This window comes from Madurella fahalii (assembly GCF_045866475.1).
Source record: "Madurella fahalii IFM 68171 DNA, scaffold_2, whole genome shotgun sequence".
Taxonomy (NCBI): Eukaryota; Fungi; Ascomycota; class Sordariomycetes; order Sordariales; genus Madurella; species Madurella fahalii.
In genome coordinates, this window is record NW_027263972.1 from 5,897,808 (window position 1) to 5,912,020 (window position 14,213).

A 14,213-nucleotide genomic window follows, 5' to 3' on the forward strand; every position below is an offset into this window, starting at 1 on the left:
CTTTCGAGACTTGGCTCTGAAGACGACTTGTGAGCCTCGGTCCGCGCTCTGGCCTCAACCCATCAGCGCCGGCCCCGCGCTGGCTCAGCTGAAGGAAGAACACGCGACGCCCGCAACGCCTTATCAGACCCTCTTATAAGGGATAATTTGCCCGACACGGACATTACGAAGCGCTGAAAGTATTCACCGACTGCCTGTTGCTTTGCCACAGGTCCTCGGGGGATTTGCGCAGATGGCGCGGGAACCAGACTCGGCCACGGATGGACCGCGCGGGAGCACTGCAGGCTGCAGTCCGAGTGCTTGCGCCATCAACCATCAAGCCGCGGTCTGCGAGCCAGCTTTCAGAAAGCATTCCGACTTAATTGTCCCTTCGCGCGGAGAGTCTTCGAGGCCCTCCTGGAGGAAGTCCCACGGGATCCCCCGTCAACCAAGTAATTGTCAGGGGGCGCCCTCTTAATGGATTCCCGTGGCTCCCCAATCGCTAACATATTATCCTCTCCTCCCAATGGGAGTTTGTTGTTGAAGCGGCTCTCTCCGGGGCGTACCATTTGGTCCATGGGATGGATGGAACGTTGCAATCTGTAGCCACCTTACCGCCTCCGGCTAGGTCCCGATTGCTCTCTGATCGGACGCACGGTCCTTCAAGCCCCCCCGCAGCTTGGCTTGTTCCTGCTAACCGTTTTTGTCACCGACTGACAACCGCCAAAGCCACGGCGCTGTGGACGACACTGTGACACTGTCACACCGCGCGTTCAGGCCCTTGGTCGTTGTATCGAGTTGTATCCCTCGTGATGGCCCCTCTGTGCACGGCGTCAAATACTTCCCGTCGCCCATGTCATTCGCAGGATGGCAGTGGGCTGCGCAGCCGCTGTCTGTCAGCCCGCCCTACGGGGATACCTCATACAGTATGCGAGTTGCAAAGATGCTGGGAACTGACCGTGTCGTCCAACGGCCAAAGAAACTTTGTGCCGCACAGCCGTTTGTTTCCCCTTTTCGTAACATCATCCGCTTGGCCCTGAAGTCAAGTTCTGCGATTGCCCGAAGGAAAACTGTCGATCTTTCGCCACGAAGAGGTCTATCCCTGGCCCGTGGGAGGGACGCGGATATACACGGGGCAGCTTTCCGGCACCCCGGAACCAATTTCCTCGAACGGCCGTCTCGACTCTCGAGGCCATGATTGCGCCGGGGCGGGAGCCTGTCCGTCCCCGGACCCCCCGGCGTCCCGCTTCCCACAGCAACTCACACGGACACGGCACGATTCTCAATCAACATACCAAACCAGCCCGAGCCGCGTCGAGTGAGAAGCCTTGGGCCCGGCAGCAGGAATGCCTTCTGCAGCCCAATACCGCATCCCGTACCGGCACTCGACGCAACACAACAGTCGCTCACGACGGCGCCCTCGCGTGACATCGATGCATGCCCCCTTCTCTGCGCTACTGCTGCAGTGAGCGAACCCCCTTCCTATGAATAGCATCACCGGCGATAAAGGGTAGGCAGCCCTACGGACGGGTACACAGCGTTTTCAATTTAATATGGACCCGTGTCATTTGTCGGGGCTCTTTACTTTCCCTTGCTCCCAACGGGCGGCCACCCTTTTGCTCGTCATGTCGGTCTGACACATGGTCATCCTCACCAACATGCGAGACACTATATTCACTTTCGCAGTGTGCGCGTGGACGAGGGCAAATTCCGATGCACAGCCCGCCTCGGTTTGGCCCCTATATTACATTGGCTTATCAATATTGCTATGTGCAGGGCGGAAAAGAAGCACGCTGCATCTCGAGCTTGCTTGCAACAACCCCCCCCCCCCCCCCCACCCCCCCCCCCCCCCCCCCCAAAAAAAAAATCCATCGACCCGTAACCAGGACGAGGGTGTAGGGAAATGAACGGGTGGGAATGGCCCTTCATTTATTTGTGCCATGGATTGGTATTTCAAGTTACCGCTTTAGGGCGTTAGGTCGGCACGCGTAGCTTAATACTAGCAGTAACTTGGTGGTGATGGTGGGAAGAAACCACTTGCCTGTTGAGACTTGGACTCCAAATCCCTTCTAGAAGCATCAGAGACGTCTTGGGGTTGGTTGGAACACCACACCCGGTGATGCACCAAGTCGCTCGACTCGCTTCCCCTTATTGCTTTAGGTAACATGCCAATACTCACAACCAAACCAAGGGAAACGGCCAAGACAGCCCCTGAGGAATAAGCACATGTAAATATTGACAACGTGAGCCTGAGTGAGGCTAAGCCACCGTCACTCCTTGTGTAGCCTTCTTCTCTCTGCATGGTGGAAACGGTTACCTTCCTGAGAGCGATACGACTATGTCCCCGCCATAGACACCTAACTAAGGAAGGGAGGTATTTGCTATTTGAGCTTTGAGCTGCCCAATATTGGCACCTGTTGGCCTTTGCCGTGCCATGCCAGCAAAACTACTTACTCTGAGCTAGGTGCCAATCGAAGTAGCAATGTCACGGTCGTAGATTTCGAATAGCGAACCATGACAAAACGATGACAAGCAAACCTGCCTACCGTCCCTTCCCGAGAGATTGCGTTGGGTGTCTCCTCGCAGCAATACCAGCCACTGCCGTGCCGCGCTGGACCGGTAGAGAGGGCCGCTGTGGGCCTGCAGTGTCGTCTTGCAATGCTGTACCACCTCGCCTGCCTTTGCTGCGCAAGCGGAGATCGGCTCCCATTGCATTACAGTGCCCCCCGCATGCGTGATCCGTCCTTCAATGCCCTTTTTTCTTTCCCTTCTGGCGGCCTGAGCTAGCTCTTGTCTTTTGTTCAGTCTGTCCGGGCTTGGGAATGAGAGCGAGGGTGACCGGCGAGCCTGTACCCGCTACACCATTTGACCCCCACCACCTCTTTTATTGTTCTTCCCCTTTATTACTTCCAGGATTCTTAAGTGTCCTCGCATAATCTGACCCTGTCCGTAACTTCGTAAACTACTTCTGCCAAGGAAGCTGCCCTGTTAGGCAGAGCCAAGGCGTTGCATCTGGAAGGGGAGAGGGGATAGTGGCCCGGTGGCTCATGTTGTACGGGATGCTTAAACAAGGCATGGCCCTGGTATCACGGATAGGCTCTGTATGGGAGATTGTGAGTGAGTGGGTGGCTTTTGTTATCGGTTGGCTCGCGCTTTACGGGCTTTCCTTCAAGTTGGAAAGCAGTTCTTTTGGTCTGAAGGAGAGACATCTGAGCACTTGCATTGAGCTAGCAGGATGCAAGGGAGGGAGGTAATTGCTACCGAGAACGGATCGGAGTGATGAAAGTACTAGGTAGCACTAGTTCCCGTGATTCTATCAGTGGGCTGCTAAGCTCCCAAGCCTGACGTTCTCCTCGGGACTGGCAGTGCTTGTTACATTGATTGAGCTCGCATATTGTAACATAACCTCGAAGATGCTGTTAATCCTCCAATATTGCTTGGTTGCTGCGCAGGAAAGGCGTGACACTAGCATTCCTGGTCGGCGCTTGCGATTCGGCCTAGAGTGATAGGTGCCAACCGAATGCCACTATTGCAAAGGCTATATAGCAATTACCTGCACCGAAATGCATTGCAAGAGAATTCTCCTCGCCAACTCTACCTATCAATGTGTATCGTGTCTGAAGAAAACAAGGCGGTGGTGGCAGGCACAGATTGTCCTTTATCTAGCAGGCCATATAATCTGCTAGCTGAGTAGGTAACGGCTCTCAGACCACTCTGAGCTTCCCCGTATCCTGGGCATTGACGAATTCTGGTCTGGAGCATTCTGTCTCACCCACCAAGGGCTATCTCGGATCCCTGCCTGGGAATACGGAAAACACTGTCAGATACATCGGAAGAGCACAATTGTCAATACGTGGATGCATACCATGTAGACGGTAACAATTAGTAGACTTGAGGCCTGCTCAAGGGTAATAGCTCCGCGACACAGCCCTGCGTTTTGTATGACAACACAAATAGCACACATTCTGTTGCCGGTAAAAGAATGAGCAAAAGAAGGATTAGGGGAGAATGCTGATCGTAAGCATCAGTGGGATTGTCCCGTCAGCAGTCAGAAGAGAGTTTCATTCCAGCGATGTAAAAGCAGTAGACTCAGATAAGCGGTGCTAGAAATATTCACAGCCACAGAAAAAGAACAAAGAGCTCGCTGTTGGACTCCTCGTCGGGTCTATTGCAAGGGAGACAAGTACTAGTAGCCATGAAAACCCTGCCACCACAAGGATTTTCTCCGAACGGTCAGATTTGGCGGAATAAAACTAGCGAAGCAGACATGAGTCAAATTCGAACGTCTTAACCCGTGGTTTGAGGGGTAACAAGGGCTTATGCCTCGACACCGTGGCCATCAGGCCATGCCGAGGTGGTTCCAGCCAGGGTGAGTGCTTATTGAAAACATGTTTATATTCGCCGCGTGGCTGACAAGGTAAGTAGAAAAGGGCACCGGGCCACTGGGCAACCATCAAATGAGAACTATTACCTGAGATGCCACAAAGAGGAATCGAATCGGGAGTCCGTTTACACGAGCTTGAGCTGGCCGTGTTGGGTTGGTTGAAGCTTTCTCTTGCACCGGTAGTTCTCTCGCGTCGTTGACGAGGCAATACTCACCTCTCACCCCCAAGGAAACGGCTGTTCTTCTGATCGGCAGGTGCTGGATATCTTTCGCAGCCGCCAGCGAACGTTCGGTTTACCCCGAGCACAACTTACACAACGGTGTCAACAAAAAGGGCAGTATTGCCGTGCACAAATCGCTTCGTTGCCGAAACATTCTTGGGATTTATAAAATTTCAGGTATGGCGGGGGATATTTCAACGGTTTTTGATATGGGCTACTTCTGCTGGATCAGGTAGATAGCTAAGTAGGCAAGGAAGGGTATGTATGTGGCGTGATACCTTGCGCTTATGCCCAGCGTTGGCAGCCGCCCTATCAACGACGCTCAGGTTGGAATTATTCCGAAAATACTACCAACGTATGCATATAAATATAAAGGCGTGGGTGGTTTTATGATCAAAAGTCCGTTGACTTCAGAGATATTTGACTATCCACTGACTTCGGGGTCAGATCTCATGAGAAATAATAATCTTACTACTCAGTCGATTTCCGTTTACGGGTTCCGCATCCTGTCCATCGTACCTATTAAACCATCATATCTTCGATCTTGCTATCTCGGCTTCTTCCACCCCGTCAAAGCTCTACTCCAACGAAGTCATAGAATCCCTCCTGCGACGACACACCGACATACTCTCACTTCTTCAACTCGTCCAGAATCACTCCCTCCAACGACGCCGGATTGGTCACCGTCGACCACCTGCCCTTAACCTGCCCATCCTTGCCAACCAGAAACTTTTCAAAATTCCAGCTGACCCGCTCCGCCAGGCCCATCCAGCAGCGCTTCTGGGCCTTGAGCCACTGGAATATCGGAGATGCGCCGTCGCCGTTGACGTCAATCTTCTTCATGATGGGGAAGGTGACGCCGAAATCCCTCTGGCACACCTCCTGGATCTGCTCGTCCGTCCCCGGCTCCTGCCCGCCAAACTGGTTGCAGGGGAAGCCGAGGATGACAAAGTCGTCGGGATATTTCTCCCGGACAGACTTGTACAAATTCTCGAGGTCCTTGTATTGCCCGGCGAAGCCGCATTTGGAAGCTGTGTTGACGACCAGCACAACTTTGCCTTGGTAGGTTGAGAGCGGTACTTCGGTGCCCGTTTCTGCAGGGATTGTTAGCATCACGGCGGATGGGGATGGATGGAGGCGTAATCACGTACTGTCAAGAGCCTTGAAGTCGTAAAAGCTGGTTGCGGAAGCCATCGCTGCGAAAGGGCGCTGGGATGCTGGCAGCTGCTGGTTCACCGGGTTGGGCCTGATATGCCGATGTAAAGCGGTTGAGTGGATATGACACCGATAGGATGACGCAGTTGGTGTTCCTACTGTCGACGGCGGATGTGTGAGAGAGGTGCGGCGAGCTGACGAGTCAAGACCATGAATAATGGGCGGACCACTGAGAATTCGAAGGGAACTTGGTGCCACAGCAGAGAAACCGGCAATAAAGACGGAGCCGAGCGTGGATCCCAGACCGTACTTTCCCAAACTGAGTTCACACCAGCCCAGGCAACCCAAACCGGGCCGCCTGGCCCCCCGGAGAAGTCCCATTGGTGGTTTCCGAGGCTACACTTGACGATGTCAAGCACAATGGGAATCTGAAGCGCGTTTCGGCCTTGATTTCAACAACGGAGCTCTGTTCTGGGTCCTTTCCGAAATGGTCATTTTGCGGCTCGGAACCCCACAGCCGTCATGCCTGTAGTATATGCTCTACAATGGAACAGGTTACGCAGACTCCGGGGGCGGATCAGAATAGGCCCCACGGTTTTTTTTTTTTTTTTTTTTTTTTTTTTTTTGATGTTGATCACGTCTCCGGGCCCCGGCCATTCCGTTCTTCACTTTCCATTCCATCCTGCCACCCGGCGGCCTGGCTCAGTGCGTCATCATACTGACGCTCGGTGTCGGACAGTCACGGCCTGCCAAGAATTATGCAGGGACAATCTGGTGCCAGCTGCCCGTTTGCAGTCTCTGCTTGGGCAATCCGTGCCATGCAGGAAGCAATCCTTGCAACAGCGGGCTTGCAATCATACGTGGGCTCTAAGCCTCGCAGATCTCGAAACCGACGATGCGACGGGGCTTCTTCAACTTCTCCCGGCCGCCAGCAAAGACGACCACCCTGGGTTACCCCGCCGTGCGATAAGGTACCCCACTAGGGAAGCTTGGACCGCGCTACTACGCATGACGGCATCCCGCCCGGTTGGGACCTTGCGACTGGCAACCACGAAGCTTGCAAGTGGAAGAGCGCGAGAAGCGTCTGAATCATCCGGACAAGCGCAAAGGCAATTGAGGCGGTCATGACATAGACGTCCCCAGTGCTTTCCAAGGATTTCCCCGGCGGTATAATACATTCCCCTCCTCGCTCAACCTCCGTCCTGTAGCGCAGGCCTAAGCGCAACCATGGATGCCGAAGCAAGGAGGAACATTGTAATCGTCGGTATGTTGACTTTCTGCCCCTGGAAACCCTTGCCAAGAATATGGGAGCTTACGGCGGTATACCCTCCAGGTGGCGGCATCATCGGATGCACCACAGCCTACTACCTCACACGCCACCCCAAGTTCAACCCCGCCCTGCACACCATCACCCTCCTCGAGGCCACCTCCCTTGCCTCTGGAGCGTCTGGCAAAGCGGGGGGTCTGCTGGCCTTATGGGCTTATCCGACGTGTCTCGTACCTCTATCATATCGCCTCCATAAGGAGCTCGCCGCCGAGCACAATGGCGCGGAGCGTTGGGGGTACCGCCGCTTGGGATGTGGTAGTCTTGGCGCGGTAGTCAGGGCGGGCGACATCAAAGCCGTGACACAAAAGACGGCGACGCCGCCGCGGGAAAAGGACGATGGGGCCAACGGCCATCTCCCCATCCATAGCATCGCCAAGGACGAAGAAACAGACAAGGACTGGGAGAAGCTCCCCAAACAAGACACCAAGGCCGCCAGGTTACTCAAAGATTCCCCTTTACCCCCAGATCTGGACTGGATAGACGGCAGTCTAATCCAGCACTACGAGGAAATGGGTACACCGGGAGCCACCGAGACCGCCCAAGTGCACCCATTCCAATTCACCACCGCCATGGCCGACCTCGCGCGGGAAAAAGGCGTTGATATCCGGTTACGGGCTAGAGTAACCAAGATCAACGACACCAAGGTCGACGGCGTCCAAAGTGTCGAGTACGAAGACCGTGAGACGGGGGAAATCCGCTGGATAGACTCTGTCACCGACGTCGTGGTCGCGGCCGGCCCCTGGACGGGCAAAATCATCCCCCGGACGCGCATCGAGGGCCTGCGCGCCCACAGTGTCGTCTTTGAGGCAGACGTCTCCCCTTATGCAGTGTTCACCGATATCCAGCTACCGACTGACTACGTCCCGAACCACCGCGCCAACAAAGGCCAGAGGCGAAGACACAAGGGGAATGTCGACCCGGAGATATATGCCCGCCCTAACAGGGAAGTTTATGCATGCGGTATGTTTATTCCTAACCCCCCGAAACTCCTTTCCCCCTACTGACAATACGGGGGTGGTACCAAGGCGAACCCGACACCTCCACCCCGCTCCCAACCACCTCGGACCTGGTCCAAACCGACCTCTCGCAATGTGACGACCTAATAGCCTACATCAGCACCATCTCCCCGCAGCTTGCCGCAGCGCCCATTAAGGCGAAACAAGCATGCTACCTCCCGCGCCACATGCGCTTTGGAGAGGAGCGCGGCCCCCTGATCGGGCCGACGACGGTCAAGGGGCTGTGGGTTGCGGCCGGGCATACCTGCTGGGGGATTCAGAACGGGCCGGGAACCGGGTACCTGATGGCGGGTATGATTTTTGATGGGATAGATGCTCCCGGGGTGGAGAAGGACGGTGTGGGGAAGTTGGATCCAAGACGGTTCAAGGTTTAGGAAGTTCTCATGGGGAAGGTTTTTAAACGATGAATGGCTTTTGCTGGACGTTGAGGAGAGGGACCAGGGATGGAGGAAAAAGGGGGAGCCGACGATGGGAGGATTGGGCAGGGACTGGGGCTGCCAATTGACGTTTTCGACGGCGGCCCCAGAAGCACGCTGGCTACCCACGGCTCTTCTCGCCATGCCTTTGACGCTTTGCTCCGGAGGCGTTTTTTTTTTTTTTTTTTTTTTTTTTTCTCCCGGATTTCCAAGCAGGGTTCGGAGAAAAGGCGCTAGGGGATAGAGCTGGCGGCTGATTGACGTAATGAGTATCGATCCTAGGTTCAGCGTCCGAGTCCGCACGCGACGCGAGACAGCATCCTGGATGTCAGTCACGAATACTAAAAAAATACGAGAGATAACACGGTCGATGAGAGCTGTTCTGGCTCGGTATTCCAAAACCAAATTTATTTGGCGTCTGTTCCCCTCCCGGTCCGTTGGGTAAACTTGGACCTCGGAACCTATTCGATGCGCAGGGTCAAGGACACACCACATCGGCTTCCACCTTCTGTTAGATGCACCGCCTCAAAAACTGTTGGAAGCACAATAGCTATCCCACGACAGACACGGTACTCTCGTTTCCTGCACATTATGTCGGTCCGCTAACTCAACCCCGGCGGACTTCATCTCTTAGCCCCGTATCGTAGTGTGCCCCCGTCGCAACCACCCCCCCCTCCCCCCTATTCCGTCACTCCTACTACGCCCCCCGTACGGGAGCTAACCCCACGGGAGGCGAAAATCTCCAGTGTGATGGCCATGCAATGCAACGACGTGGACTCCGGCAAATTTCGTAAGGCAAAACTACTACAACGACTTCTCCAGCTCCATCACCTCCCGCACGCCCTCCTCAATGGCGGCCACGCGCGCCTTGTCCAGCCGCTTCAGCGGCCGCCGCGGGTGGCCGCCGTAGCCAAAGTAGCTCTGGATGGCCTGCTTGGTGCCGGCGATGGCGGCCTTGGTCAGCACCCAGTCGCCCTTGGACAGGGTGCGCTGCAGCGCGATGGCCTCCTCCTTCTTGCCCTCGGCGTACAGGTTCCACACCTTGACGCACACCTTGGGCATGACGTTGGCGCCGCCTGCGATGATGCCGCTGCCGCCGCTGGTCAGCGTCTGCACAGTGAAGTCGCACATGCCGCCAAACGCCATGTAGCCGGACCCTTGGGACCAGGGCGTCTTGGCGTCGGTCGCGAGCGCCACCCGCGTCAGCTTGCCCGTGTTGCCGCACGTGAACTTGGTGCCGACGATGTTGGGGTGCTCGGCCAGGCGGATGAGCAGGTCCGAGTCCATGTCGATGCCCGCCACCGCGCCCGGGTAGTTGTACAGAATCAGCGGCAGGGGGCTCTCGTCGGCTACGGCGATGAAGTAGTCGTAGACGGCTTGCTCGTCCATCAAGAAGCGGAAATAGGACGGGGGAAGCAGCAGTGCGTAGTCGGCACCCGCGCTCTCGGCGAGCTTGCAGAGCTCGATCGTCCCGCGGACGCTGCCCTCGGTGGCTCCGATGATAATGGGTGTTTCGGTGAAGCCGGCCGCGTCTAGTGCTTCCCTGGTCGCCTGGGTCACCGTGATCTTCTCTTCACGTGTGCAATGTATGGCCTCCCCATTGGAGCCCATTGTGACGAGGCCTACCAGGCCGTCCCGGACTAGACGTTCCGCGTGCTTCTTGATGGTAGGGATGTCGAGGTCTTCGGTCTCCGGGTCGAAAAAGGTCATGGTTGGAGCATATATGCCACACGGAAGCGGCCTCCGAGGGGGCCGGCTGCCATTGGCGGCGCCATTGGAGACAGTCATGATAGTTCGAAGGGAGAATACACGGCGAGAGTTGCAGTTGGCGCTAAGGGGTAAAAGAAAGTGAGGTGCACAAGGGATGTGTCGGGCACGTGGGGGGAGACGATGGCCTAGGGCCGGAGATGGGGAGACCGCAAGAGAGGAAAGGCGCCGGCTTATAAAGGAAAAACAAGGCCTTAAAGCGGACGGCAGTCGTTCCATGACCTAATATTAACAAGGCAGTGGATTTTGGGGTTGTCACAAGATTATATGTCTGCAACCCATGGAGCACTATGAGCAGACGCCGGCCTGGGAGGGCGGGCCTAGAGCGTAAGAAGCCGACTTGCCCCGGGTCTCGGGGGTGGGAGCGGGAAGCGGATGGAGCTAAGGCTAAGACGCGCCTAAGCCTCCAACAGCTATATCAAAGTAATATATAGAGCAATTGAGTAAAGAAATCACGCACCTACACACCCATGCTGGCAGCGAAGTCGAGGCTCGGATCCGGGAAACCTAGGGGAGGCGTGGCGGGCAGCAGCAGTCCACTCCGCCAACCAAGCCGCCGGGTTCAGCCAAGCGGGACCTCTAGCCGGTTGCCTGAATCAGTAGGAAATGATTGAGCCTCTATTTGGTAAAGGCGAGACAACAAACTTGGGGGCATCTTGGGACCCGAATACGTGCCTGGCTGGCTCTGTCGACTAGCTGAGCCTCAAGCCACCTGGCCACTCCCGCAATCATTTTGTCAGGATCACAGTGCCGGTCCCCAATGATCGGCAGAGATCGTCTTGGTTCGTCTCTGGCTGGGAACGGGCAGGGGTGGCCTGAGAACAGGAAAGCAGGAAAAGCGTGGGTGAGTTTGTTTTGCAAAGGGCCGTTCAGCCATTGAGATTGAGCAAAAGACTGAACGAGGGCGACTTGGCCGCATAGAGGCGGTGACGTTGACAGCCATGGAGGGGCGGGTATTGCGGCAGAATGGCGGGGTAGTGTGGTCAGCTCAAGAGCAAAGAGGGAAAGCGGTAGAAGCAAGCTGCTTTGCATACGCAGTCGTGCACATTGGGCAGTTGACTCGCTCCACATGACAGACATGGCTGTCGGTGAAGCTGCAGGGAGCATCTGGGCTGCCGTCTGTGTGCCGAGACCACAGACGAACCCGAGACAAGCTCGGCTCGGGTCGGTGCATGGCGAAAGTGGCGAGCCGGCAGCGCTGTGCTGAACTGCACTGGACTGTACGGGGATATCATGAACGTGTTCCCTGGCAGGTGTGCCGCGCCTGTCTAGGCATACTAGGTATGCTGACCCTCCGGCAATGGCCGAGGTAGGCCTTAGCCGCAGAGAACTCCTCGTGCCCCTGGGGTGGTGCTGGGCGCTCTGGCGTGTCTGGGTCGCGATCCAGATCCATGACTGCGGAGACGGCCAGCGGGCATTCGGAATGGAGCTCGTTGTGCTCGGTGAGCGACGGGAAAAATAATTCCTCCAATCACGTTGAACATCACGCATCCAAGTGTGTTTGTGCGCCAGAGCGCAGTGGCACTCTTGTCGACCGCGTTGGAGACAGTCGGGCTCTGGGATGCAGACCGGTCAGCTCGTTTCCTCGGGACATTGAAATTGATAGAGTAAAAGAAGAAGGAAAGCCGTGTCATCGGCATTTAGCCTGAGACTGGGCAATGGGTCGCACTGCGAACAGCACGCTGCAAAGAAGCAGACGACGTTGATGCCGTGCAACTCCCCGGTCGCCTTGAATGCGGGGAGGAGCGGGAGCCGTGGGGGCGGGGCCATGGCTAGGGTGGGGCCGGTCTCGGCTTTCCCCAATCCCCGCAATCCGCCCAGGAACGAATCCTTCCCTTCCCTTCCCATTGCGACCGACAGGCTCGGAATCCAATTCACCTGATGTCTCTCGAAGGCGGAGCTGCTTTCTTGAAATCGAGCTCTCATCTCGCTCCACAGAACAACAGCAGCCGCTCCAGCTGCTTCGTCCTGGGGTTGACTGTCGGGACAGGGCGGATCAATTCCAAGCGTCTCGTGTGTGGGAATTCCACGCGCCTCTTCTCCAAATGCTCCAATTGGCCCCTCGTCGGGCCAATGGCTACCCCTCATATAGAATTCTTCCGGAACACACCAAGCAACGGCTTGTTTCCCTTGCTATTATGCAAGGGGCATGGAGCCGAAAGTGTTCTGCTCCAGAGCTCGATCCAGCGATGGATTGGCATAATATACAGTGTCTCCGCTTCCATCCGAGCTGCCAACGCCCTGATACCGTGATAATTGGCCAAGGTTTCTCTTCCTAACCCCTCGGGCTTGTATCACGCGGAGCAACAATCGCAAACACTCACACTTGCATTCTCACTGAAAATGCCACCACTCAATGTCTTGATGGTATGTTCTGCCCCGTCAGCACTTGCGAGTTTCGGCTGAGATGGTCGAGGTTGGCACCGGCGAGTACACCACCGGCTTTGTCGGTGGTGGGGCCTCGGGTTCGGACAAGAAAGTTGGGGTTGTCGGGTTGTCCATGTTCGACCTGCGCCGGAGAGGGAAGGTCGGCAAGCTTGGGATGGTGGGCGTCAATGGGACAAAGTTCCCAGCCATCCGTAAACGCTCCGTTACGAATCGTGGCAGCTATATCCGTGCTAACCTTGTGTCAAGGGGAGCATCTCCATAAGAACATCACGCTGGCATACAACTTAGACACTTCGTTCGACTCGTACCCGGCCGACGATGCAAAGGACCCCGACGCGTACAAGGCGGCCATTGATGCACTCAAACCCGGCGATGCCATCACCATATTCACCCCAGACACTACGCACTATCCCATCGCCCTCTATGCGATCGAGCGCGGGATCCATGTTATGATTACCAAGCCCGCCGTCAAGCTTCTTGAACACCATCTTGCTCTTCTCGAAGCGGCCGAGAAGCATGGTGTCTATGTATATATTGAGCACCACAAGCGCTACGACCCCGCCTACGCCGATGCAAGATTCCGCGCGCGGAAGCTGGGTGACTTCAACTACTTCTACAGCTACATGTCGCAGCCAAAGTCGCAGCTCGAAACGTTCAAGGCCTGGGCAGGCGTTGACTCGGACATTTCATACTACCTAAACAGTCACCATGTCGACATCTGCGACTCGATGGTGTCGCAGCTGGGCTACGTGCCCGTCAAGGTGTCTGCTTCGGCTTCCAAAGGTGTCGCCACCAGCCTCGGTTGCCACGAGGCTACCGAGGACACAATCTCGCTGCTGGTTCATTGGCAACAAAAGGACGATCCGACCAAGCACGCCACTGGCGTGTACACGGCCTCGTGGACCGCGCCGCAGAGAGCCGGCGTGCACTCGAACCAGTACTTCCACTATCTAGCCAGGGACGGCGAAATCACCATCAACCAGGCCAAGCGCGGCTACGATGTCGCCGAGGATTCGGCCGGCCAATTGATGTGGTATAACCCTTTTTACATGCGATACGCTCCCGATGAAGATGGCAATTTCAATGGCCAGAGCGGGTACGGTTATGTCTCGATGGAGAAATTTGTCGACGGCTGTCAGGCTGTAAATGCGGGCGAACTGAAGCCCGCGGATCTGGACGCCAAGGGGCTCCCGACCTTGAGAAACACCATTGCCACGACGGCCATCCTCGAAGCAGGGCGGCGAAGCATTGACGAGAACAGGGAGATCCGGATCGAGTGCAAGGACGGGACATGGAGGCTGATATGAGATCTCCTTGGCCAAAGTTCAGTGGCCTTTCTTCCATAGGACAGCGCGCCAGGTGTTCGTTTAGTAGAATAAGCGATCCTCATGACAGCTACGGGTTCTTATTATATATTGAAGCATGATTATAGAGAGTATCACCGGGTTGCACCACGCAGCCTTTCCTAAGCGCCCCGTGCCAGGTCAAGAGACATCATTGGTTGGGACATTAAAGTGCCGGGACATGCCTCGAGAGCGCCCATCATGCCAAGCCCTAGCC

General features: G+C 56.0%; 4 protein-coding genes across 4 annotated transcripts; 2 read left to right on the forward strand and 2 right to left on the reverse strand.

Moving 5' to 3' along the window:
* Positions 1-5,214: 5,214 nt before the first annotated feature.
* Positions 5,215-5,778, reverse strand: GPX2 (Glutathione peroxidase 2; the record flags this gene model as incomplete). Its single annotated transcript, XM_071059899.1, has 2 exons — positions 5,215-5,678; positions 5,736-5,778. The coding sequence occupies 2 exons, from the start codon at positions 5,776-5,778 to the stop codon at positions 5,215-5,217; spliced, it is 507 nt and encodes a 168-aa protein (XP_070916000.1).
* Positions 5,779-6,966: 1,188 nt separating this feature from the next.
* Positions 6,967-8,456, forward strand: MFIFM68171_04480 (uncharacterized protein; the record flags this gene model as incomplete). The annotated part of the gene is made up of 3 exons (XM_071059900.1): positions 6,967-7,003; positions 7,073-8,026; positions 8,092-8,456. 3 exons carry the CDS (start codon positions 6,967-6,969, stop codon positions 8,454-8,456), a joined length of 1,356 nt encoding a protein of 451 aa, XP_070916001.1.
* An 846-nt stretch (positions 8,457-9,302) lies between these two features.
* LGA1 (L-threo-3-deoxy-hexylosonate aldolase) lies at positions 9,303-10,286 on the reverse strand (the record flags this gene model as incomplete). Its single annotated transcript, XM_071059901.1, has 1 exon — positions 9,303-10,286. The coding sequence occupies one exon, from the start codon at positions 10,284-10,286 to the stop codon at positions 9,303-9,305; it is 984 nt and encodes a 327-aa protein (XP_070916002.1).
* A 2,322-nt stretch (positions 10,287-12,608) lies between these two features.
* MFIFM68171_04482 (uncharacterized protein) lies at positions 12,609-13,960 on the forward strand (the record flags this gene model as incomplete). The annotated part of the gene is made up of 3 exons (XM_071059902.1): positions 12,609-12,632; positions 12,682-12,844; positions 12,900-13,960. The coding sequence occupies 3 exons, from the start codon at positions 12,609-12,611 to the stop codon at positions 13,958-13,960; spliced, it is 1,248 nt and encodes a 415-aa protein (XP_070916003.1).
* Positions 13,961-14,213: the final 253 nt, after the last annotated feature.